Consider the following 27,302-nt stretch of genomic DNA (forward strand, 5'->3'; position numbering starts at 1 on the left):
TTCTTTGGTAAGGGCAAAAAAACAAATCATCTAAAATAATGAGGAAAGTACTTCCTGCTTACCAGCTCCTGACCTAAAGCCGAATTATTATTATTAACCTGAGTTTATTGTGACATGACATAGTGTCACGGGATTACCAGAACAGAGCAGGAGACCCCAGAGCGTTCGTACAATACTTTTATTTGGGGAAGCACAAGGGTTAGCGGGAAACTTCGGACGACGTAGCCAATCGTAGCGTGGGACGGAAGCAGGTTGAGTTTACCGGGACTGAAGAGATGATCGTAGCTTGGGACGGAGCAGGTCGGATCGGAGGCAGGCAGAGAGAATCAGGTAAACAAGGCACAGGTAATCGGGAGCGTCATACGGGGTACAGATGTGAATCCTCCGACCAGGAGTTCTCCGCGTAACGCGTTTAAAAGGGGAGCATTGACCAATCAGGAAGCACATTCCAGCGCGCCACATGATTACCCCAGGTGACTCCACCTGGGTAATCATGACAGTACCCCCCCCTCAAGGAACGGCTCCAGAAGTTCCCCAGAAAAAAAAATAAAAATAATTTTAACCCAAGACACGTCACAGGGAAACACAGGCAGAATCAGAAGAGTCCAGACTCAGGGGGGTCGGATTCAGAAGAGTCCAGACTCAGGGGGGTCAGATTCAGAAGAGTCCAGACTCAGGGGGGTCAGATTCAGAAGAGTCGGACTCCGGGGAGCGGAAAGGGAACAGACAAGACAGGAGAGGAAAGACGGGACAAAATCAGTACAGGCAGACTCAAGGCAGGCATGGGAGTCGAACAGGCAGGCATGGGAGTCGAACAGGCAGGCTTGGGAGTCGAACAGGCAGGCTTGGGAGTCGAACAGGCAGGCATGGGAGTCGAACAGGCAGGCATGGGAGTCGAACAGGCAGGCATGGGAGTCGAACAGGCAGGCATGGGAGTCGAACAGGCAGGCATGGGAGTCGAACAGGCAGGCATGGGAGTCGAACAGGCAGGCATGGGAGTCGTTCGCAGTCATACGGCCGGAGGTGCCTTAGCCAATTTCGCCATGTCGGAAATGACTTGCCGAACTGCACAACAGGAATCGCGCTGCTGATTCAGACTTTTATAGCGGTCAGGGGGTAGATGTACGAACGCGGGGTCCATTCTGGTCGGAGGATTCTGTCACGGGATTACCAGAACAGAGCAGGAGACCCCAGAGCGTTCGTACAATACTTTTATTTGGGGAAGCACAAGGGTTAGCGGGAAACTTCGGACGACGTAGCCAATCGTAGCGTGGGACGGAAGCAGGTTGAGTTTACCGGGACTGAAGAGATGATCGTAGCTTGGGACGGAGCAGGTCGGATCGGAGGCAGGCAGAGAGAATCAGGTAAACAAGGCACAGGTAATCGGGAGCGTCATACGGGGTACAGATGTGAATCCTCCGACCAGGAGTTCTCCGCGTAACGCGTTTAAAAGGGGAGCATTGACCAATCAGGAAGCACATTCCAGCGCGCCACATGATTACCCCAGGTGACTCCACCTGGGTAATCATGACACATAGGTGATAATTGTTCATTTAATGTTCATTGCTTTTTCTTTTAATTTAACTTACTACAAAACTAGTTACACAACAAAATGTAGAGTGTGACCGACAAAAGAAATGCATAGGCCTCCAGACCAGTGTTCCCTCTAAGCTGCGTGCGTGCACAATTGTGCACTGCTCGCACATTCTCTGCGCACAAGAAAATCTAGCCAGCGCACAAAAATGAGGGCTCAAAATTACTAATTAAAAAGCGACTCAAGTCAAAGTTACAGAGCATGAAGGTAAAAATACACGGGTTCCCCTGACGTTGTGTCCTAAATACGGTATTATGAAGTCGAGTCGAAGTAGAACGAAGTTGAGTAAAGTTAGTAGAGTTTGTCGAGAACCAGCTTCTTCAGCTCGGCTCACTAAAAGGAACCGGCTCTTTCGACCCGGCTCCTCAGGTTGTTTTTGCTTCTTTAATCCCAATATGACTAAACATTATGTAAAATTATGCACAAAATGACTTAAAGGAAGGGGGTAATAGAACAAAAAGAAAAAAATACCAAAATGAAAAAGTAGTGAAAAGCTGAGAAAAAAAGAAACAAAAGGAAGAGAAAAAAAGAAGGAAACATTTAGAAAAAAGCCAGAAAAAAAGAAAAGAAAGAAATCTAGGAAAAAAGTAAATAGAGAACAAAATTAAAATAGTAACAGTTCGAAAAAAATAAACACAATGAGATTTTTTTTAAAGGAATTAAAAAAAAAGTAGAAAAAAAAACACGGAAAAAAGAAGAAAAAGTTTGTGTTGCATTCAAATAATTTCCGATTATATCAAGTGAATCTTGTTGCCAACATTGTACTGCCACTAAAAAATGTGATTAAGTACATTTCTGTATCTTACAACCGACTAAATAAGCCCCCAGAAATGTCAATATAATGCGACACAATTTATCAGGAAATAAAAAGAAATGGATATCTTGTGAAATAATTGTAAGAACAAACGACGTTTGTAAGAGAAAAATAATTTTGCATTGCCGGAAGCAAAATATAACGTGATGTCAAGTTTTGGACACGTTTGATCATTAATTATCTTGCCACACTTGGGATTATGGTTGCTCACTGTTGTTTCAACCGTTGCTCACCGACTTTGTGTGAACGCTCAGACCCGTGGAAAATTAAAGGGAACATTGCTCCACACTGTGCTTCACTCATTTATTCCTACTGGTCTTTGCTGCAACCACGTCTCCTGTGTACTTATTTTTGTCCAGCAGCGCCCCATATAGAAACGTACGTTAAATATTACAAAACCCCACAACATCAACACACATAAGTGTCTTATTTCCTCTGACAATTGCTTTAAGCTGGTTGATAATGCTGAAGTGGCGTGGCTAGGGAGAAGCTAGGGTGCTCCCGAGCTGACTTTGTGAGACATGGCTCGTGTCCTTCACTCTTCCACCATATTCTACATTTTGCAGGAGTTTTAGACTTATTTATTTTAGTCATTGATAACCAGGGTTGAGTAGGGTTACTTTAACTTGATTACTTTCAATTACTTTTGGAATGCTCCAAAACCAAATATGCTAATAAAAGACAAAAGAAGGGCAGCACGGCGGCGCAGTGGTTAGCGCGTCTGCGGCACAGTTCTAAGGTCTCGGGAACCTCCTGTGTGGGTTCAAATCCAGCTACCGGACTTCCTGTGCGGAGTTTGTATGTTCTCCCCGTGCTTGCGTGGGTTCCCTCCGGGCACTCCGGTTTCCTCCCACATTCCAAAGACATGCGTTTCAGGTGGATTGGCCAGTCAAAATTGTCCTTAGGTGTGAATGAGCGAGCGAGTTGTCTGTCCCTGTGTGCCCTGCGATTGGCTGGCAACCAGTTCAGGGTGTCCCCTGCCCACTGCCCAATGATTGCTGGGATGGGCTCCAGCACCCCCGCGACCCTACTGAGGATAAGCGGTGCAGATAATGAGATGAGATGAGAAGACAAAAGAAACTAAATATGAATACAATTACTAAATTTTGTGGAGGCTTGGGGAGTAACGGAATACATGGAACGGCAAAAATGATGTTGGCAAGCTGTTTGTATTTATTTTCATTTTGTTTCTGTCGCATTTGATGTTCGTTTTCCCGGAGATCAAAGAGATCACAGCCAGGAGAGAAAGCTTACCACGTGTTGTGAGTCATCATTTTATTCATATTTAGTTTCTTTTGTCTTTTATTAGCACATTTGGTATTGGAGTAATCCAAAAGTAATTGAAAGTAATCAAGTTAAAGTAACCCTACCCAAACCTGTTGAAAACAGGACATATTTAATCTACTTTCACATTTTAAGTACAATGGTTGCTATTGTGCTCCATGTGAGCATACCACCTTATATTTTAAATATGTAGCCATTCCTTTTAGAAACAGCATACGCACATAGCAACACGGTAAGATGGAAATGCTGAATTGATATTTTCATTACCTGTCCTTATTGGCAAAGAAGAATTAGGTCCACATCCCTGAATAAATCCATCTGCTCTGTAATAAACTCAACATTTTTGTTTAAACTCATTATAGACGAATGCTTTTTTTCCATAAGCCGACTTCTCCACAATGATTACTCACCTCATCCAACCTCCTTACTCCATAGGCCACTCACTAATAAGCTCACGAAATCCCATGGTGCTGGGACTCCAGTAAAACGAGCTTGTCAAAGACAATTATTCAAGATGAAATTGAGTGAGGCAAGTTAGTTATTAGTATCGCAAGAGAGCTAGAGTAAGCCCAGTGGACCAGGGGTGTCAAACAAGTGGCCTGCAGTCCAGAAACAGCTGCAAAGTAAGTTCGATCAGGCCCCAATGATAACTGACATTCGGAAAGTGACTGCTAGTCAGGACATGGCACATGGTATTGATGATTACAGGAGGGAATATTCGAAGTATCAGCGACAGAAACCGGTCCTATCTAGAGTAGCAGCTTCAAAATGGTGTCTTAGTTACCGTTTGGATTACAAAACAGCACTGTGAAGTACAGTCCTTATTTTATACACACATGTGTAAGTGGTTTAAAAATCTATTCTATTGGAAAAATTATTAAATCTTAAAGTGCATTAGCATCTTTTTCAAGAGTACCGTAAATTCCGGACTATAGAGCGCACCTGTTTATAAGCCGCACCCACCACATTTTAAGAGGATAACTGCTTTTGTACTTACACAAGCCGCACCTGTATATAAGCCGCATACGCCCACATTGAAACATGTAACACAATCACAAAAGTAACCCAAACCCGACTTTAAGTCCCGCGATTGTAACTGAATATAAAGTACACAGTCCAAAAACCACAGCCGGCAAAATGAACGGAAAATGATACCGGTACTTAAGGTTTGATGCCGACCTGCAGAGTCCGGGTCCCGTTGAAAGTTATCCAAGGAAAAAAAGTCTATATTTCCAAAGGTAAGGGTGGGAAAAATATATATCCACTATTGTCCGCTGCGTCCAAAAACACGTCTCACCTTTACTCCACTTCCCGTCAGCCCCCGTTGTTTTCGCCCCTTCTTTTTGATTCGCCTGTGGAAATCATATCAGAATAAGTCTCTAAAATAAATACATTACAAAAATATACAGTTGCAAATACATATTATACGAGGTTACCCATATTTACAAAGAAAGACTGTACACCGAGAGAGTTTTCAAAGCTTTAATAATAATAATATAACTTTCATCCCAAACCGTGACTGTGACAGGTAGCAACACGCTACTAGCAACACGCTCGCAAAACAGTAAACGGGTCTGTTAAAAAAAATATACCGTACTTGCAAAAATCACGGTAAACCATCCTCATCTTCCTCCATATAATTGACGCCATCAAAGTCATCTTCCTCAGTATCAGAAAGAAACTTTGTTTTATAGACGTTGTCCCACGCTCACTTATTTCAAAACATGCAAACAACACGCTCGCAAAGTAAAGTTTACGTGCAATAGCTCTGTTTCCTTCTTTATCGGATTGGTCGATTGCTTTTAGCTTGAAAGCTGCGTCATGTGCATTTCTTTTTGCAATTTGCATGATGAGGGTAAGTTTACGCTAATTTAATTTGTGCACAAGCTAAGAAGTTGCAGTCTTCCTCGGCGCATATATTCCAGCGGTCTAAATCTTACCTTTTGTACTCGAGCGCCGCTGGCGGCTGTTAGAAAAATGACATAAATTGGCCGCATCACTGAATAAGCCGCACGGTTGAACGTTTGGGGAAAAAAGTAGCGGCTTATAGTCCGAAATTTACGGTAAGTATTGGTTAAAGTTTGGTACCTTTGTACAATCAGTTGCATCTGTTAAAATGCATGGTAATGATAAAAGTAAATGTCTCTAAGGAAACCTGAGTTGTTCAAATGAAATGTTCTCTGAAAGGTATATTCACTCCACGCTTATCTGTGTATAATGAGAATTCAGGTATAATGCGCACAACAATTATCATTCATTAGAAATTAGTATAAAATGTTGTTGTACTTCTTTCTCAGCTTAAATTTTTAGGTGGATGAAATGGGAATCAAAACACTTCAAAACACCAATGTACAAAATGCAGTAGGTTTGATCTCATTATCACACTATTTTCAGTCACCGAACCAGTGATGAAACCTAAATGCAAAACAACGATAACGTTCATCTCTGGTACCCTGCTAAATATATTCTAAAGTACAATATGGGGCGGCAGTAGCTCAGGAGGTAGAGCGCTCGTCTTGGGATCAAGGGATCCCAGTTCGAATCCCGGCTCGTCCGTGTTACATGTCGAAGTGTCCTTGGGTAAGACACTGAACCCCTTATACCCCCAATAAGCAGGTTAGCGCCTTACATGGCTGCAAGGCCGCTATTGGGAAATGTAGAGCACATTGTAAAGCGCTTTGGGAAGCCATTGACTTGAAAAGCGCAATATAAATGAATATCTTTTCATTTTATTTCATTTCAATAAACCTAATGGCTTTTTGTATGTAATCCGGTATTCCAGTGGTTGGTGTTTGATGCTCTCATAATACAGCAAAACCTTCTGTATAAAGATTGTACAAATCGTTGGGGTTGTCCATCGATTCGATGATGACCATCTTCTTTTATTTGTGAGTCTGCTGATGTTTGAACAGTCCGATCCTGGATTGTGGTCGGAGACTCAGGTAAAAGAGGATACCTGCGCAATGACGGTTTTTAAAGTGGCGTAAGGGGTGCGCTTTCCCCAACGCCACTATCTTGATTGTAAAGAAGATGGTTCCAGTGGCAAGGGAGACCCTGGACGACCGGCATCTTTCTACAACTGCAGGCGGCTAACGGGATCCAGGTCTGTAGGAAACCGCCTCAAAGCGTGACGCCACCAGCTTTTGGGATCACTCTTAGTCTGGACTCTACCCTTCGACCTGTTTGGCTTGGGTAACCCTACCAGGAGTACGAGACTCCCGCCGACATAGCTCTAGGGGTCATGGAGACGCGCAAAGTGCCCCACCACGATAAGGTGGTGATCCGTCGGGACACGATTGTACAAATATACAGTGCATGTCAACACTTTCCTAATGTTCTTATAATTCCTAACACCAGAAGAAAGAAAACATATTTTGATCATTTTAACAGATATAATAATGCCATCTACCGAGGGAATACGTGGCCCACAATTTGAAAAGAGTTTGACACCCCTGCAGAAGACCCTTCCCAGCTCGGGCCAGTTAGCCACAAAACTCGGTTTGTGCAGTGGAGGTTTACCACATAACTTCAGGAACACATACGGATGATCAGATGACATTGACTCCAAGGTCAAAAATACATATAATTATACACGTATGCATTCCTGCCTTGTTAAGCAGCATGTGGTTCATTGTGTCAGGTCATTTATGTATATATTATTAGATGCAGATATACAATTAGCCCAGTGTTTGGTAGAGGAATATTCTCTAGCCAATACCTGCATACTGTACTCAGTTATGTCGGCTATATTTTCGCCTGACTTGCAAATACAGTGGAACCTCGGTTTTCGAACGCCTCTCAGTTCGAACAAACCGGAGTCCGACCCAAAATTTCGAGAAATTCTTGCTTCGCTGTTCGGTCAAAAAATCGGAGTTCGAACGCCGGCAATGCGTGAGTGCGTACGCTAGGGTGCGATGCTGAGCGGCGTACGGGTGTTTTAGCCCCTTATTATGCCTCTGAAGAAAGTCAGTGCAAGCAGCAAAGTTGCTACAGGTAAAAAAAAAAGTAGTGCGTACAACTATCGCATTTAAGAAATAAATAATAGCAAAATATGAAGGAGGTGTGCAAGTGTCAGATCTTGCTAGGGAATACAGCATGGCTAAATCTAGAATCGGTACGATACTAAAGAATAAGGAGGCTGTGAAGTCTAATGATGTGGCTAAGGGAGTGAGCGCTATAAGCAAGCAACGGCCGCAAGTTTTGGAAGAGGTTGAAAAACTTTTGATGATTTTTCTCTCCCCACCGTCCACCTGCACCTTCTGCTGACCACCACAAAGGTGAGAAATCCTATTCATAATTTGTTTCTTTATCCTTTTTTTTACTTTTACATGTTCATGTTAGTGTAATCTTTCGTACGGAAGATTACGATAACGCGAACGTACGATTAGCCCGGGTTAGCTTTAAGTTAAACATGTAAGGTAAACATTCAGGGTGTTGGAACGGATTAAAACGATTTACATTATTTTTAATGGGAAAAATGATTTCGGTAATCGAACAAATCGGTTTTCGAACAGGGTTCTGGAACGGATTATGGTCGAGAACCGAGGTTCCACTGTTTGTCTCCTGCCTTTCCAGTTAGAGCAGTATCATCTAAAATATCTTCTCTAAAAACGAACTGTCATCTGGTGAAGTCATTTAAAAACATGCATTCTCCAATTTAAAAAGAAACATTACACATCTAGAAGTTTAATGAATTCAAGGATATTTGATAGCAAGCTTAAACATTAAGTAAAATATGTCAAAAGTAACATGGATTTATTCAAGCTATTTGTTTTGCTCTCAAATGTATTTTTGACATGTAATATCTCATCTCATCTCATTAGCTACACCGCTTATCCTCAGTAGGGTCGCGGGGGTGCTGGAGCCCATCCCAGCAATCCTCGGGCAGTGGGCAGGGGACACCCTGAACTGGTTGCCAGCCAATCGCAGGGCAGACATGTAATATATCAATAGTTAATAAATAGTTGCATTTTCTGCTTTTCAATCGCAATACCTCAACCCAGACCTCCATTAAACTTCATCCAGTGATTATATGTTCCTGTGTGCCTCTTTAACCGACATCAAATATTTCCATTGTGATGAGGAAGATAATCAATCTGCAGTCAGAGCACAGAATAACCTTTAAGGTTTGAACTAATTAAGTCACCCAATTAGCAAAGCTTTGCCTATTTAGTAATCCAGCATGCATCGCGTAGAAGTCACTAAGGGTCTTGATCAGGCACAATAAAGCTCTCATTTGTCTTGGATTAAAAAATACTTCAAAAGTCCTAGCAATTGTAGAATTTGACTTTCACTGTATTTTGTCGGGAATAAGTAAACGTTTCAGTACTTTTGTTTAGAATTACCGGATATTTTAGTGGGCCTTGTATGCTATTCTTATAAGAACGAAGTAAAGAACACACAAACTACATAAAATGAGAATGTTAAAATAAACTGGCATAGTAACCCAAAGATGGCTTTTGAAAAATGGCCTACACAGAGTACTATTTTGAATAGAATATAATATACCTTTATTGTCATTGTTACAAAATAGGTTGACATATTGTGACAACGAAATTGGGCATGACACTCCAGTTTCACGCATTCACAGTGAGGTAAAAAGCCAAGAAGATAAAGGAACAGAGAAAATAAGGTTATAAAACAAGGAGAATAAGCTATAGTTATAATTTACATGATATTTACACAAGAAATGTCGGCATGTAGAATGTTACATACGGTTGGTATCGTAATACAGTTCGGCCTCGAACTATTAATATTTGAATAATAATAGTTACTTTCCACTGCCTCACGATGGTAATTGTTAATTGAGCTGCTGTTTTTGTTTCCCCTCATCAATTTCCTTTTCTTTTTTTTACTGACTTGCCAAAACTTGACACTCTTGCCGTGGTGAAGCTTTTTATAATCCATTTTCAATTATAAACGAGTGTCACTCTCACTACGTGCCAGGTGACTTGAGCCTAATGATGATGCAAGTCCCTCAGTGGAAGACAAGATTGTCCTAGAAAGCAGTGTTCATTTTACTTGTGAAAAGTGATGGGCCCCGGGGACTCGCATGCTCAAAAATCTATGGGTCCCAACAGAGATCCATGGGTCCCCAAAATGTAGTGTTATCGAGGTTGAAATCTTAAATCGGCGACAAATATATCATAAGAATCTATATATTCATTCGGTTTTAATCATCAAATTATTAATTAATTTTCTGCATCAAATTATTGTTGGTAATATACCGATTAAAGGGATAACCACAAACCTGTCTTTTTTTTCATTTTCTCCTTTTATACTTCCTTTCTTTCTTAACTTCTTTATACAACATAATTCGTAATATCAATCATCAAAGCAAGTGAGCCGTTTGAGAGCCGGCTCTTTTGGCTCAACTCATTAAAAAAAGTCGGACTTCCTTTCACTACACAACGAGATCTCGTTGGCCGAGATCGGCGTGCAGACGGAAACTCGAACCGCGAGACCAAAACAACAATGGCGGATCTGCCTGATGAAAAGTTTGGAGTGCGGTAAATCTTTGTTTAAAAAAAAGTAATCGGGTAATAATGACAATTTTGTAGCAAAAAGGTTGCGTCCCGGGGACGCACGTCGATTTGAGACTATGTGTCCCCAGCAAAAATGACGCGTCTCGGACGCAGGGACGCGGGCAAACGAGAACACTGAGAAAGCTGTAGCCTTCTTCATTGAAGGGCCAGGCAGACATCTTTGCTCCGCCGGCCACAAATACCCATTTGACAAGATGCATCAACTCATTCATCAGCAATTTCCTTTACTGCCTTTAAGCATAATCTAATGTTTGAAGTCATAAGTGTCAGGTTTAACCCAACAGATGTACAAAACCTATATACAAAAAAGACACAGAGAACTTGATATTTGATTTACTTGCAAGGACAATATCCATAGTCTACCCGGAAGCAGTCTGCTGGATATTCTGAAATATTCTTATGCTCCTTGTCCTTTTATTATGTTCGGAAGTCCCTAATTTACATAAGGTCTCGTTTGCTAAGGGAAGGGGAGTAACAAAACAAACAGTTGAGACCTGTTTAGACAATAACATGTTATCTATAGCAAACAAAAACTAGGTGGGCCTGCGGTCAGAGAGGTCCCCCATCTCGCCGCAGACAAGGGTTCATCCTGTTTCCTCCTTCCTCAAACACAAACAAGAAAGGCACATTGTATACAAAGAAAACATTGCAACAGTAGAATACAATATTTACAGTTTAAATCCAACATTTCCCTCCTGTTTATTCACTTTGCACTATTTCTCTTTGTCATCCATAACTTCTTCTCTCGATTTTCAGTTACAGAATCATGTTATAGCACTCATGTTACACTTAGAGGTCAAACTTTGTCGTCTGATTCACCGTAGTCAAAAACTTCTGAAAAAAGATCTGGAAAATGTAAGGAAGCATCACCGTCATTACTGTCTTTCTGAGCTTCGCCCTTTGGGGTGAGAAGTGCATACATTTCTGATACCTCTGTTTTAACAGGCTGTATAGCAGTGGTAATCATTCTGGTGCATAAAACTCTAATGCAAGGGATACAACAACATCCACATAAGGTGAGGATAGCTGTAAATACAGCTATCGACATGAGAATAGACAATACCAGTTGTTTGTATCTACCAAACATGTCTCCAAACCTGTCCCACATTGATGTGTCAACTCCAGAATGGTCTTTCATTTTGCTGTTAAGGGACCTGAGTCCTTCCAAAGCTTTGGTGAGACTCCCGTCAGCTGCTGTATTATTAGGAATGAACGTGCAGCACTGATCACCAAATATGGCACAGACTCCTCCTTTTTCTGCTAACAGCATGTCAACAGCAATTCTATTTTGGAAAGCCATAAGGGAGGTAGCTGACAACTGCTCGTGGATGGCGGAGAATCCTTTTTCAGTATGGTTGCCCAGTCTCTGCACGTTATAGTGGATGTAGTTGATTCTGTCTACATTTTTGTTCATAGTGCACCACCAACATAGGATTGATTCAAAACCAGCTGCTACTTGATCTGCTAATTTGTATTCATCAGGAACACCTCTTGGAATCCCTATACTGTCTATGTAAGTAGGGTCATTTTCACTCCATCCTGATGATGATCTCTTCTTTCTGTTTTTCCAGGTGTGGGGAAGTACACTATTTGCTTTGGACATTAAATCAGTAACTGAGGTTGGTGTGATGGATACTGGTAAGATTAATGAGACTGAGGCGCAGAGTCCTGTGGTGTTATATGGTAGCTTGTCATACAACTTTTTATCTCCACACCACCACCAGATGTCACTCCGAGACTTAGGCCTAAAGGTTATGTCTACTGTCTGCACTGAGTGACATTGATTGCTGTCTAATTTACCCATTTTCTTGCCTTTACCTGTCCTGTTTATGCAGGAGAAATTTCCTTCAGCCACTTTGTTAGAGAATATAGGTTTTTCCTTTTCATCCGAGGTTAAAGGGTAAACTTCATCCCATGATGAACAGTTTGTTGAAGGTGTAGTATTATTCATCACATCTGTCAGACATTTATACTCTAAGGCTGAGGGAACTACTTGCAAAACAGGTCTGGCTCCCATGCACACTACACAATCTGTTTTTGCTGCTTGCGCAGCTTGTTCTGCCAATAGAAGCCAGTTGTTATTTATTTTAGAAATGCCTGTGCTAATTTGAAACCAATCATCTGTATCAGGTTTTACATAAATCCTAGGTTTGATAGGAGAGATTGATTTTGGCCCTAGTGTAAAGTCTGGTTCTGTAGTAAGGGACGTCGTGATATTTGGACACAACAGAAACACAGTACAGGGGTCTTGGGCATGTGGTCTCCATATACATAATGCTAACCCATGACATGGTGGGTTCTGATATGGCCCAAATTTATCAGGCTTTCCAAAAGGGTTTTGGGTTGTATTGACGTTCAACGTCAATCTATCATTTGATTTGGTTAAGGAGACCTGTTTTTTCCACCTATTGGAGCGCATGGAGGATCCATATGATCCTTTATTCCATGATCCAGTAGTGGCAAAGACATATTCCCAATTGTGGGAGTTCTCCAATTTGTGTCCCATGATGTCCCTGTTACTATCCAGATACCAGTCATATCCCTTCCAACTATTTATGCTATAACCCCCAACTCGTAAGCTCCGGTCAAAAGTGAACACAGCCTGAATGCTATTGCTTTGGTAACAGAAGTACAGTTCTTTTGTCGTGTGTTGGTCTCCATCAGTGGTATTGCAGGGGTTCTTTATTTGTCCATTTTGCACGTTATTGGACCATCCTATTCTTCTTCTTTGCATATCGAGGTCTTTTTCTCCTAGTAACAACAACATTACTACTATTGCTCCTATCGGTCCACATACCGCCATGATTTCCTTATGCGTTGGAGTGAGCATTCTACCCGTAGATCTGCAATTCCTCCTAATACTTCCAGAGTTGTGGACAATCTTCACTGGTTTGAGACGACTGCAAACTATAATTACAGCCCCCTTTGTAGCCAGACTTCCTCTGAAAGTTTTGAGGAACTACAGCTCTACAATAGGTACCACAATGCTATCACAATGACGCAAATGAGGACGGTTATGGTGTATGCTAAGATAGAAATAGTTATTTTAGTCATATTTAATCACTTTCTTACAATGTGTCAAATGAACCCATGTGTTTCGTTCTGCAATCTTTACTGCTGTGCCTGTGGTTAACAACACCTGGTAGGGCCCTTCCCACTTAGGTGAATGCCAGTGTTTCTTCTTTATGCTTTTTACCAGGACCCAATCTCCTGGTTCAACTAACTGGCTTTCCTGTGAAGACATGGAAAGTGTATCATCGTTATTACTGAAATCTGCCAGTTTCTTCTGGTGCTGCAACATTTTTCTCATGTAATCAGCCAGAGTACTTTCATCATCAGTTTCCCACATATTTTTAAAGAATGGTAATCTGTAAGGTCTACCAAATAATACTTCATATGGTGTTAGCCCATTTGTACTGGTAATGTTAATATGCAGTTTTACTAATTCTAGACATTTAGTCCATGGTCTTTTGGTTTCTTCCATACACTTCCTAAGTCTGTTTTTTATAGTTCCATTCATCCTTTCCACCAACCCTGCACTTTGTGGGTGATAAGCACAGTGATGTTTTAGGTCTATATGAAATGCTTGGCCTATTTTAGTTATTATTTGATTTACAAAATGTGAACCATTATCACTATAGATCTTTTCTGGAATCCCATAACGTGGAATTATGTCTTGGCATAATGCTTTAGCTACTGTTAGCGCATCTGGGTGTTTTGTAGGAAAAAGCTCTATCCATTTTGAGAATGAATCTATTATCACTAAACAGAACTTTTTCCCTTCACTATTGTTAAGTTCTATAAAGTCCATATGTATGTGTTGGAATGGATAATCTGGTTTTGGAAACTGTCCTCTCTTTGGTCTTAGATTACCCTGAGCATTGTGCTTTGCACATATCAAACATGTTCTACAAAAATTTTTTGAATAGGAGTTAAAACCATATGTTGTATATATCTGGTTTATCAATCCTACCATCCCTCCTGTTGAGACATGAGTTTTCCCATGGCTCAATATTGCTGCCCATTGGTATAGATTTTTTGGTAAGATTGGTTTATCTTCTGGTCATTTATAAATTCCACCTTTTAGGTGTGCTCCTTTTCTTTTCCAGAGTTCTTGCTCTGGTTTAGGCGATTGTTGTTGCATTTCTTGTAGTATTTTGTTTTTTAAGGCATTTTCTGTTAGACTTAGAACTGTTATTTCTCGTTGTGCAGCTTGTTTTGCTATTTTATCTGCAAATGCATTGCCCTTTGAAACTGGGTTTGTTTCTGGTGTGTGGGCCACACATTTACATATAGCTAACTGTTTTGGCAGCTGCACTGCTTGTAATAGTTCTGTTAGCAGTTTTGCATGTGTCACTGGTTTTCCTGTTGATGTTATCATACCTCTATTTTTCCAGTGTTGTGCAAACGTGTGAGTTGTTGCATAGGCATACTGGCTATCTGTGTATATTGTTGCTATTTTATCTTTCATAAGTTTGCAGGCTTCTGTTAGGGCCACTAACTCTGCAGCTTGAGCTGAAAAATGTTGAGGTAATGCTTCTGCCTTTAACACTTTATCATGTGTTACTACAGCATAGCCTGTCCTCGTTTTTCCTGTTTCATCTTTCTTTGAGGAACCATCTACAAAAAGGGTTTGTCCATTTTCTAGTGGAGTGTCTTTTAGATCTGCTCTACTTTTCGCTGTTTGCTCTGCTAATGCTTCACAATCATGAGTCTCACCTTCATCCTCTGTGGGAACTAGTGTTGCTGGGTTAAGTACTGTGCATCGTTCTATTTTTAGGTGAGGCTGAGACAGTAGTATTGACATGCATGATAGATGTCTTGCTGGTGACAAAAAACTCATTTTTGTTTGTAAAAGCAGGGCTGACACGGCATGAGGGACTTTAAGTACTAGTGGGTGAAAAAGTACTACGTCTGCACTTGAAGTGACCGCTAGTGATGCAGCTATTACTGCCCTTACGCAGTGTGGTAGTGCGCATGCTACAGTATCCATTTTGGTTGAGTAGTAGGCTACGGGCCTAAGCTTGTTACCATGCATTTGGGTTAAAACTGAGGTCATAAAATGTCCTTTGCAGTCTACCATTTGTACAAACTCTTTTTGATAGTCTGGTAACGCCAGTGTACAGCTACTAACCATGGCTTGCTTTAATTTGCAAAACGCTTCTTCTGCCTCAGGGGTCCATTTTAGGTAGTCAGACATTTTCAGTTCCTCTTTGTACATGAGAGACTGCAATGGCGCTGTTATTTCTGCATAGTTAGGCACCCAGCTTCTGCAATAATTTGTGAGTCCTAAAAAGGACATCATTTGCTTCTTTGTTAGTGGTTTGGGTGCTTGTAGTATGGCCGATTTTCTTTCCTCTAGAATAGTTCTTCCTCCTGCACTCAATTGGTGACCCAAGTACTTTACCCTTTGTTGACAAAATTGTAACTTGTTTTTGTTTACTTTATGGCCTTCTTCAGCTAAATGTTTTAGTAGTGCTATTGTATCTGCTTCACATCCTTTTTTGGTTTTTGATGCTACTAAGATGTCATCTACATAAGTTAGTAGTTGGCTCTTATTTGGAGGCTCGAAGGTAGACAGACTTGATGCAATTACTTGAGAGTAAATTGTTGGACTTTCACAATACCCTTGAGGTAATCTGGTGTAGGTATATCTTTTCCCTTTAAACGTAAATGCAAACCAGAATTGACTGTCTTTATGCACTGGTACTGAGAAGAATGCGTTGCTTATATCTACCACTGTGAAATACTTTGCATTTGGGTTCAGAGAGTTTAATAGTGTGTGTGGATCTGCCACACACGGGGACCTCTGGATCACTGCGTTATTTACCGCTATCAAATCCTGAACCATTCTCCACCCTGAAGATGGGGGTGCCTTCTTTACAGGAAATATCGGTGTGTTTACGGGCGACTCAGCACATTCAATTAGTACTCCCGCCTTCTTTAGATCTTCTATTACTGGTTCTATTCCTTCCATTGCATCTGGTTTTAAAGGATATTGTTTTATTCTGGGCCGATGTTCTGTTTTGGGTCTTATTATTATAGGTTGTGCTCCTTTTACTAGTCCTACATCTGTGGGTCCCTGGGACCATAGTTTATTAGGAATTTGTTTTAATAGCTCCTGCTGTTCCTCAGTAAAGTAAATGTGTCATTCCTTCTTTTTTTTCAGATGTACTCCTGAGTTTACTATTATAGTCCAAAATAATGACTTTCTGGATAGTCCAGTAGAATCGCTGAACCATGTGTTAACGCCTGTTGCTACCCAATCCCGTACATTTTCTCCTCTGTCCACCAGCTTCCCAAGCTCTTTCCACTCAGTGTCTTTGCTCTTGCATAATGAAATGTGAGGTTTGCAGTACATTCTGAACCACGGCATGATCGAGTCTGGTAAAATGGCTGCTGCTGCTGCGTTGGCAGCACTGTCAGAGTACACATAGGATACTGTTATTTTGGCGGGTGTAACTCTGTCGAGGCTTGCTTTGTACTTAAGGTCAGGACTTTTAGTATAACACATGGTGACATGCAACTCATCTGGTGACATTTGATCTTGTACCTGTCTCACTGCTCCCTTTCCTTCATCCATAAGATGTGTTCCTGCAGAAGTGGGAGGTTTGTTTGGAATGTCTAGTGTATAGTAGTAATTAGGTTTTCCCACTCCCTGCACTACATACACTTCTTCTGGTTTCTGTCTGATTATTTTTAGTCCATCAGGAGTTGGCATTATGGCCAAACCTAGGGCTACTAAGCCATCTCTTCCAAGCAAATTTACTGGACATTCTGGTAGCATTAGAACGGTCAACTGGCACGATTTGCCTTCTGGGTCTTGGAACCACACGGGCTCTGTTTCTCGGACCTCTTTAAGGTCGCCCTGTGCTGCACGTACTTTTGTGCTATTTGAGCTAAGCATCACATGGGGCACTGTTTCTTTAATAGTAGTTCTACATGCTCCAGTATCACAGAGAAATGTAACTGGAGTGCCCTGAACTAATAGTGTGATTTCTGGTCTTATTTTCTCTTTATACAGTATGTTTTCTAAGTTTAAAATCTCTTCTTCAAATTTCTCATGGCGAGTTTTGAAAAGATATTCTTCCTCTTCCTCATTTTTATCCTTTAGCTTTATCTTTATCTCAAATTTCATTTCAGGCTTTGGTCCTGGTTCCGGGCCTAGTCATGCACTCTGATAGTCTTGTGGGGAAGGGTTGCTTCTGCAATTTATAGCAATATGCCCTTCCTTCCCACAAGACCAACAGGTTCTAGGTTTATTGCATGCACGTGATCCAAAACCTCTGCCTCTACCCTGGCCTCTACCTCTTCCTCGGCCTCTACCTCTAGATTGTTGAAAGAACACTGTGGTTCCTTCATCTTCTTGATAGAAAATTGTTGATGGCTTCTTCTCCCCTTTCTTACTTTTGATCACTTTCTCAGCATGGAGGGCATGATTTATGTATTCTGCAAGTGTTCCTCCATTCATGTTTATATAGTGGCGATTTACCCATCCACTAATCTCTGGTAAGGAGCCTGAGTGCAATGCATTTTTTAATTGTTGTTTGTAGGGGCCCTCGTCAGCTCCATCACCAGGTTCTAACCCACTATGTGCCCTAAACACCTTTTCCATTCTTACTCTGTATTCATCAAATGGCTCATCTGGTTTTTGTTTACATCTCCCTATTTCAGTGTAATTTGCTCTTTTCCTGTATTTAGTTCTGATTCTTTCTAGGAGAGGGGTCACCTGTTGTGTCAATTGTTTAGATTCGGGTGCAAGTATCACGGGAGGGTTAGCCTCATTAGTTGGAGAGTATGCTCCTTTTACGTGGAACCAATCTGGCCCTAATTGTGTCATCCAAACTTGCTGTACTTCCATTCCGTTTAGATGATACGATCGCCTTAGATTTTCCATCTGCGTTATGCATTCCTCTACATCCTCCCTGGGATGAGGGATGCCTTCCACTGCTTTTCTCACATCCTTCTGTGTCCAGGTCCTATAGACCCTAATTGTGGGTGGTTGATCTGCATCATTGGCACGGGGATTTGGCAATTCTATTAGGGGGTATAGTTCTGTATTATCTCTTCCTACTGGTGGTACCTTTGGTGCTGGCGATAACAAGCCCCCTAACCCTGATGTCAAGTTTTTAGTCCATCCCCCCATTTTTCCTTGTGAACGTGTAAACGGCTTTTGTGGACTATGTGGAGTATCTGTAGTAGGTGTATATTGAGGGGGTAGTTCTTCTGAGGGTGCAGAAGGTCCTTCTGCTTGGGCTAACATTTCCCTCGCGTTTCTGTACGGGCCTGAATATTCGTCATCTTCTTTCTTATGAAACATTACAGGTTTTTCTTTTGCTTCTTTCTCTTTTTCCATTTCCTTCTGTTCTTTTTCTGCTTCCTGTCTCTTGTTTTCCTCTCTCTCCTGTCTTGCCCTCCTTTCACCTTCCTCTCGCTGTCCTGCTATTTTTATCCAGACTTGTGTTTGTTCATAACCTTCTTTTCTCATCTTATTATTTTTCTGTTTGCATTTGTTTCTTATTTTTCGTTGCAGTTCTCTAATGCCTGCTGTGGACAACTTCCCATTAAAATTATATTGTTTTATCCAGTAACATAGGGGTTCTATTGCTGAGGAATCTTCCTTTTCAATAACTTTCCAGTCTTTGCACGAAAGATCTTCTAAAAGCTTCTGTTTTGCTTTACTTTGCCCCTTTCCCATTTTTAGAACTAAATTTGGACTCAGTGGTTTTTAATACCTAGTGTATTCTAACACTGAGTTTCTCTTTCAACAGGATGGTGATAAATAACCTTTTGTGGTAAAATTCACTTCAACCTATGCAGGTGGAATTTTCTTGCATACAGGCATCCACAAAGGCTCACCATTTATTCCCTGTTGCTTTGGTATAAAATACAATTACCTAGTGGTAATAGTATTTTCTTTCACACTCACTTTCACTCTTTTTGAAGAACAAAGAACTTCCCTTGAGTTCTTTTTTAAACAGAGAGGAACCCTTGCCCTTTTACTTAGAGGAACCCTTGCCCTCTTAAAGAACTTCCCTTGAGTTCTTTTTGAAACGGAGAGGAACCCCTTTCCCTCTTACTTAAGACTTCACTATGTCTTAAGTCTTACTGGCCACGTTTCTCTTTTACCTAATAGTGCCTAGGATTGTTAGGATTTATTTTCTTAACTCTGTTTTGAATTCTTCACACTCATACCCTTTTAGTCACATGCATTCCTTTTTAAAATAAAAGTTTTACTCACAGTTCTCTGAGTCCTTGGACTTTCCGTCAACCTTCGGATCCCAACTTGTAAGGAAGGGACCAGTCCCGAAAAGGGTCTTAATGCTGTGGCCACAGACTTGCCTGGATCTTAACTCACACGCTGGGATCGTCAGGTTTGTTGGAATCCGGCTCTCGAAGGACCAAATAAATGTCAGGTTTAACCCAACAGATGTACAAAACCTATATACAAAAAAGACACAGAGAACTTGATATTTGATTTACTTGCAAGGACAATATCCATAGTCTACCCGGAAGCAGTCTGCTGGATATTCTGAAATATTCTTATGCTCCTTGTCCTTTTATTATGTTCGGAAGTCCCTAATTTACATAAGGTCTCGTTTGCTAAGGGAAGGGGAGTAACAAAACAAACAGTTGAGACCTGTTTAGACAATAACATGTTATCTATAGCAAACAAAAACTAGGTGGGCCTGCGGTCAGAGAGGTCCCCCATCTCGCCGCAGACAAGGGTTCATCCTGTTTCCTCCTTCCTCAAACACAAACAAGAAAGGCACATTGTATACAAAGAAAACATTGCAACAGTAGAATACAATATTTACAGTTTAAATCCAACAATAAGTATGATCCCAAATCACTGATGGGATACAGTTCAGGCAAGGACACTCACATTGTTTACTTATAAACTGTCCGTAGATTTTCATATTTCTTTTCCCTATGAACATCTTATACTTTTTCATGAGAAAGACAAATGGGGCAAATACACAGTGTTCATTTTACCTGTGAAAAGTGATGGGTTCCGGGGACTCGCATGCTCAAAAATCTATGGGTCCCAACAGAGATCTATGGGTCCCTAAAATTAAGTGTTATCGAGGTTGAAATTGTAAATCGGCGACACATATATAATATAAATCTTCATATTCATTGAGTTTTAATCATCACAGTTCATTGGTAATACGAAACATTATCACTTCAGATTTTTCAGTTCACAACAATTATGTACATTATACAAAATATTATTGCTAAAATAAATATATAAATCCATATTTCAGTTCACAATATTGTACACTATGCAAAATAATATTGCTGAAATATTTATTTATTCATGCAGTTTTAACCATCACAGTAAATTGGTAATACAAAGCAGTTATATATAAGTTTGCTGTCCCGCCTTCTCAAAGTCCAATCCATTATCATCCTCCTCATAGCGTAACCAGGAATATAATTTAGTCCATTTTGGCAGAAAAGTCCTTTTCTTGCTGTATACTTTTGTTTATTTTCTTTCGTTGAATCGTTCGATTCAAAACACGTGTTTTCCTTGCCTTCGTGGTCTTCTGAAGAATTTCTCCGCCGTTTTTTTATGCCGGAATTATTGCCGTTGTTACCACTTTTTGTGTTATGACTTATTACCGACACTGAAGAAATTACCAATTTTTTGTTGATTTGCACCTAATACCAACTGTTTTTTCGGAGGCATTCTTCTCTTTCACTCGAGAACCGCCACAACAATGACGTCATCTCGAAGCTACGAGATCTCGTTTGCCGAGATCGTCGCGAGACCAAAACAACAATGGCAGATGGCGGATCTGCCTGACGAAAAGTTTGGAGCGCGGTAAATCTTTGTAAAAAAAAAAAGTAATCGGTTAATAATGACAATTTGGTGTCAAAAACGTTGCGTCCCGGGGACACACGTTGATTTGACCCAATGCGTCCCCATAAAAAGTGCGTCTAGGATGCAGGGACAGGGCAAACGAGAACACTGAATACAGTTAAATGATAGCCAACATACAAATCTTAACCCCTTTGCACATTTAACGCCATTAGCTGAGGGACATTTGGCTCAATCCCATTGACTGCAGAGCGCCGCCCCCCCCCGCACATCCTGAAGCTGTTTACATCTGTGCTGTTTTCAGCGCTAGTCCCAGCTGTCTAGGTCACGTGTTTTCAGATCTTGTGACTACTCAAGATGCCGAGTCAGATAGCCATTACGAGGAAGAGTAAATATTTACTAGTGTGCCGGAGGAAAATGAGGGCTAAGGCACGTAAAATGTGGATCTTAGCCTTCTATTTCTAGACAAAAGTGACCTCAATAAATCCTACTTTGGATAATAGAGCCAGGTTGCATCACACAAGTCATGTTTTTCTGTTGTTGTCATTAGTGGTTACCACAGTACTAGACCAGATTGCATTTGCTTGTCATCGTTATTTGATGATTAAAGGGAATCCAGTGACTGGAGATGCATACCTGTCAACCTCCACTCCTCCATGCCGTTACAAACTGTCGTATTTTCCCTTACAAAATACAAAATAATCTTACACCATATTATTTTTTTCGGAATGATGCATGATGGGAAATCCCCAGGCGGGAGACGCATGCGCACAGGAGCATCAAACCGCTCACTTTGTTTGCAACGGAAAAAACGATACCGAGATAGAGGCTACTGCGGCGAACTCGTTGGACTTGATTGATTTGCCGTTTCGTGATAGTCGGTGTTTACTGGACGGTACACATAATTGACAAATTTGCGTTTTTGCGTACAGATTCTCTTTTACGTCGTACACGTCTTAAAATGCATAATAAATGTACTTTGTACGGCAAAAACGTACAGGTTGACAGGTATGGAGATGACTCGGATGATACCGAAAGGGAACTGTTGAGTGTACATTTCCCTGCTGTTCAATGCATCAATTGAGGACTTTTCATGATTTGATGGTGAAGAAGTTGAAATATCGTGAGTACATTGTGCATACCGTAGATGTTGATTAGCATCCCGTCAAACCTCTTCTTTTGCTCCTGTTACAAAGTACCGTATTTTCCGCACTATAAGGCGCACCTAAAAGTCTTAATTTTTTTCAAAAGCTGACCATGCGCCTTATAATACAGTGCGCCTTATATATGGCTCAATGGTGTGTCGTAAAGTCTTGCAACTAATGCAACAGCCGCCGACTCGATTTTCCCCCGAAGGCGAAGTAGTCCGCGGTGTATGCTGGGATTTATATACCGGCGTTTCATTGGCTAACCAATGTGTCAATCATCAGTTGAATCGATCACTATTGGCTAAAGTTATTCGGAGGAAAAGGGGCGGATCCTTTTTATCATTTAGGGGCTTGCATAGGCTAAAGGGACAAAACAAAGCCTGCGATTGGCCGAAAAAGATGAATGTGAATAGCAAGTTTGGTTGGTTGTCTACGGCATAGAGAAAGCATGTTTTACTATTATGTATTTGTAAATTTTATTCTCCTGGATTTACTACACTCACGGATATAAGAGGACCATGGTTGCACATTGTTATTGAACACAACGACTTCGGTGAGCTACTCCGGCTATATATTTTTCCAGTATCTTGTTTCAGAGTGATATCGATGTTTCTGTGAAGGGTCTTTTTTTAAATTAAACTCAATTCCAAGTGTTTATTGTCATATGCACAGTAAAGTTGCGAGCGAAAAAGAAAATAGAAACTAAGGAATGGTTGACATTTCTTGAATCCCAAGACTTAAACCTTCCGAATGATATTTGGAACGATGCATTTGAGTGACATCGTGCGGACACCGCATCCGCACGTGTCTACGACACGTATTTGCTTCTTTGCAAGCTTTGGGAATGTTAAGGGGGTAATAAGTTTGACTGAACTACCTGACTGTTTTGTCGACGTTCCCATTGTAGCGCCTTATAATCTGGTGCGCCTTATCTATGGAAGATATAGGACCAAAAACTATTTTTTGGGGGTGCGCCCTATAACCCGGCGCCCTATGGTGCGGAAAATACGGTATATGAATTATATTGGTAAAAAAAAATCAACATATTTGTCCACCTAAGTGCAACTGGAATGTCACTGTGAATTTTTGGATTTAAAGCCCATGCAATGTGGAAAAGAGCCGCGGGACTTTGGTGAGCGAGCGCCAAAATTATCAAACAAGTTTGACACTCTCGCCTTTGGCATTGCGGCATTTTCCTCCAAAAAGCTCTCCCACAATCCTGACACCAAAAGCGAAATGCCAATTGCTAGTGTGTGGTGGCAAGTATGCAGAGGGCTTTGGAAAGATGCAGCATTGCCCCAAATGTCTTTTGGCTATTGGCTTTTATTTTATTAGCGAGTGGGACTTGTGGTCACACTCTGATGTAGACTTGGACTGGATATGTGGGTAAACTACTTGATTTGTACCTTGAGAGTTGTACTCATGGCTAGGTTTGGTTATCTTCTGGGTTTTATCTAATACGGGTGGTACCCAGTGCTTTTTAAATGGTGAATTTGTTTGCTATGCTAGACCGAAGAGGCACCGGCGTGCTAAGAACAAGCAAGCCATCCATTTGCCCTATTGTGACTGTAGCAAAGGTGAGTAAGCCCAGACATACTCTATTTACAGTTTTTAACAAGAACAAAGTTTCGGCAGTTGTGTCTGTTACTGATGACACAGAACAAGAAAATAAGTCAAACTCATGTGAGCTGTTTGCGACCGTCTTATGTTTACTATATCAGGAAACCAGAACAGACCAGTGGACCCCAGAGCATTCGTTTAAGTCTTTTATTAAGGAAGCGTTCAGGGCTTGCTGGAGACGTGAGAGATAACTTCGGAACGAGTCTGGAATCGTAGTGCGGAAGTCAGGCAGGTCGTGTTTACCAGGGCTGGAGAGGAGACCAAAGCGTGGGACGGAAACAGGTCGGATCGGAGGCAGGCAGAATCGGGTAAGCAGAGTTCTAATTTAACGGGATATCAGGAGAAACACACAGAGTTACAAAATGTACACTCTGACACTGCTCTCTGGATGCAGCGCGCTTAAGAGAGAAGTGCCAGCCAATCAGAAGGCGCCCACCCAGGCGCTACACGGTTCCTCCAAGTGACCTGAGTTAGTAATCATGACATACTATCTTCAAGTTTTGTTAAAGGTGGTGTGCGTCGTTGGTTGTGTTCTTGAATTGTTGAAAGTTAGATATTTTCTCTTTTAAGTATGTGTTAACTATGCCCAATAGAGTTCAAAGAGCCCTTATGGTTTATTTTTCACTGCACCTATTTGCTTTTATCTTACTTTTATCAGAGCTGTTCAGGACAAAACACAATAGGTTTGAGGAAAGGGGGCTGGAGAGTGATGTCATGCTTGTTTCCAGGTTTTTTTAATTTCTATTCATCAGTGTAGCATGATGATGGTGAAAGTAAGAAAAGGCCTACTACTTGTAGTGTCCAAACGCCAACCCCAGAGAGTCAAATGCCCTTTTTCTTCTACGTGGTTCCTGCTCTCCTCGCCTCGGGTGCTAAGTACTTTCCCGAGTTCTCTTTTTTATTACAGTCATACCCATGGTACTGTGGCTTGACGTCATCACCATGCACGGGTGACACACTATCTCTAGTGATCAAATTCGTGACCTACACAACATCAAATTGGCTTATTTTTCATCCAAACATCTGACCATAAACATTGAGGATTAACATTTTTCTTGACTGATTTAAAGAATATATACATAGCACCCCCGCGACCCTGCTGAGGATAAGCGGTGTAGCTAATGAGATGAGATGAAATGAAATGAAATGAAATGTTTGAAATGTTTATTGAAGGTATTGTTGGATACATTAATCAAAACATGACACAAAAAAAAAAAAACTAATGCTGAGAATGAGCATGGCCAAATATGGTCACCTTACGCCCCCTCCCCTAAGGAAATTTGACAGATCTGTTTCTGCCAACCTTTGCTTAAAGGTTTGCACCGTATTTGCACTAATAACCCAGTCAGACAAAAAATTCCAAATTTTTGGTATCCTGAAAGAAATAAAGTTTCCATGCAAGTTGCTGGTAGGTCTAGGCACCCGTAACTTATATATGTGACCACGTAAACCAAAAACACTGGCATACTGATCATTTAATATACGGACATTGTCAGCATTATCTGTAGCAACGGTACCGTCAGATGCCTTCAGGTTGGGAATAGATGCCCTAGAAATTAGTTTACGGTTGATGTATGAAAATAATTTACGAGTATCATTAGCCTCTAAAACTTTATTTTCCTCAGCCACCCTTTCCCGCCTGATGGTCCTCCGCAGTTCCCTTGAAGCATCTTGATAACTTTCCAAGTATGCCAACTGATAACGTTTATAAAGCTTGTGAATAAACTGCTTTCGCCTATGCAATTCAGCTATATCCCGGTTGACGTGAGGTGTAACAGCAACTGAGGGTACGTATACAGATATCAAAGTGTAAACAACAGATTTAAATATTGCCCACATTTCTTCAATATTCCCACAATTATCAAATAAAAGATACCAGTTGACACTAGATAGAAAGTATCTCATGCCATGTAGATCACAGTCTTTAAAATGTATGTAATTCTGAGCAGTGGTGTCTTTTTTGAGAGCCAGGTTAAGTTGGAAAGTAACAGAATCGTGATCACTGGTAGAGAAACTCGGCCCAACGTCAATGTTTTTAATCAGATATCTGTCAGTGGAAAACACAAGGTCTAATACTTTGGACCCCCTGGTTGGTTTGTCGACATGCTGAAAGAAACCTGCATTTGAAACCAAGTTTTTGAACATTGAAGTTAGATTGGTATCAGAATTTGAGATGATGAGATGAGATGAGATACATATATCAAAAATAGCAAATAATAAAAATGTAAACTCTAAGAAAGTAAGATTCCACTGCAAATATGATTAGGTTAAAGATCTTGCGCATCATTTTGCTGATGTAGTTGTTCTTAATTCACTAAAACATTCTTAAATTATAATATAGTAAACAAATGTTTGTACTGTCAGGTAGATACTTTTATCTCTAGTTTAATTTTTTTTTTTTTTTTTCTAGATAAACAATCTAAAAATGTTGTGAAAAATGAGAAACGGATTAAAAATGTAGTAAAATCAAACATTACAGTAAATTGCTGAACCAAAATGAGATTAAGAAAACCTTTATACAATATAACTTTAGTGACCTTATAGGTTAAGCTTAAAAAAATTGGTGCCGAAATAAATTTTTAAACATTGCTTTGAGAATTAACAAAAAAGTCTGCTATATTGTCACATTACTTTAGCAAACATTATCCTCTACTAAGCAATCAAAAACTCTAATGTTATTTTTTCAAACGAAGGGAAACATTTTAAATCGACTTATTTTAGACGTGAATTGAGACCAGTAATCTGTTAATGGCCATGGAAAATAGTTAACGCTGCATCACAACACATACGTGTTTAAAATACAGATGAGATATGAAATATGGCGAACTTTCAAAGAGAGACTTCAAGCCAAAAATAAATACTAAGCTATGTGTTTTTTCATGGTTTACTATGAATGAGAACATATGCTAATATTAGATACAAAAGTTAGTCAAGTCAAGTCATGGTTATTTGTATAGCCCTTTATCACAAGAAGTCTCAAAGGGCTGCACAGATCACAGACGATAACAGACTAGAGATTATTATTACAGCATCCCCTGATCTAAAACGTACATGACACAATAAGCACCCATAAGATTGTGGTTATTTGGTTCAGCTGGATTTGTTCATCGAAAGCACCTCGCCAACAGCACGGGTAGCCATAACACGGAAACAGTATATTTTGTAGAGTTAAAACACAATGTTGGAAGATTGTTTTGGGTCATGTCCTGCACGGTTGTCATGGTGCCCAGCTGGCCCCGCCCCTTGACACCGGCTGAGACGCATTGGACTGATTGCTTTTGGAGTACTAAACTCTCCTTTTGGGACTGCCCGTTGCCAGACCATTGTTTAACCCTCGTTGAAACCCTGTTCATGCCCGTTTGATCTGAGTAATGCCTAGTTTGTAATTTTGCCTGCCTTTGAACCTGTTTTGTTTTGTTTTTGGTCCGTTTGTGTGTTGGACAACCTTTATTTCCTAAACAAAGTGACAGAT

At 40.7% G+C, this 27,302-nt stretch overlaps 2 protein-coding genes across 2 annotated transcripts in view; one reads left to right on the forward strand and one right to left on the reverse strand.

The window, feature by feature from the left end:
- The window catches only part of LOC148364764 (metabotropic glutamate receptor 4-like), a 445,635-nt gene that overhangs the window by 159,001 nt on the left and 259,332 nt on the right, over window positions 1-27,302 (forward strand). The window lies entirely within an intron of this gene.
- Window positions 11,034-12,743, reverse strand: LOC148364765 (uncharacterized). The gene is made up of 2 exons (XM_088337309.1): window positions 12,643-12,743; window positions 11,034-12,381 (listed from the first exon to the last, which is right to left on the reverse strand). Exons 1-2 carry the CDS (start codon window positions 12,741-12,743, stop codon window positions 11,034-11,036), a joined length of 1,449 nt encoding a protein of 482 aa, XP_088193435.1.

This window comes from Urocampus carinirostris, chromosome 6 (assembly GCF_059441175.1).
Source record: "Urocampus carinirostris isolate Australia breed hairy pipefish chromosome 6, RoL_Ucar_1.0, whole genome shotgun sequence".
NCBI classification, from domain to species: Eukaryota; Metazoa; Chordata; class Actinopteri; order Syngnathiformes; family Syngnathidae; genus Urocampus; species Urocampus carinirostris.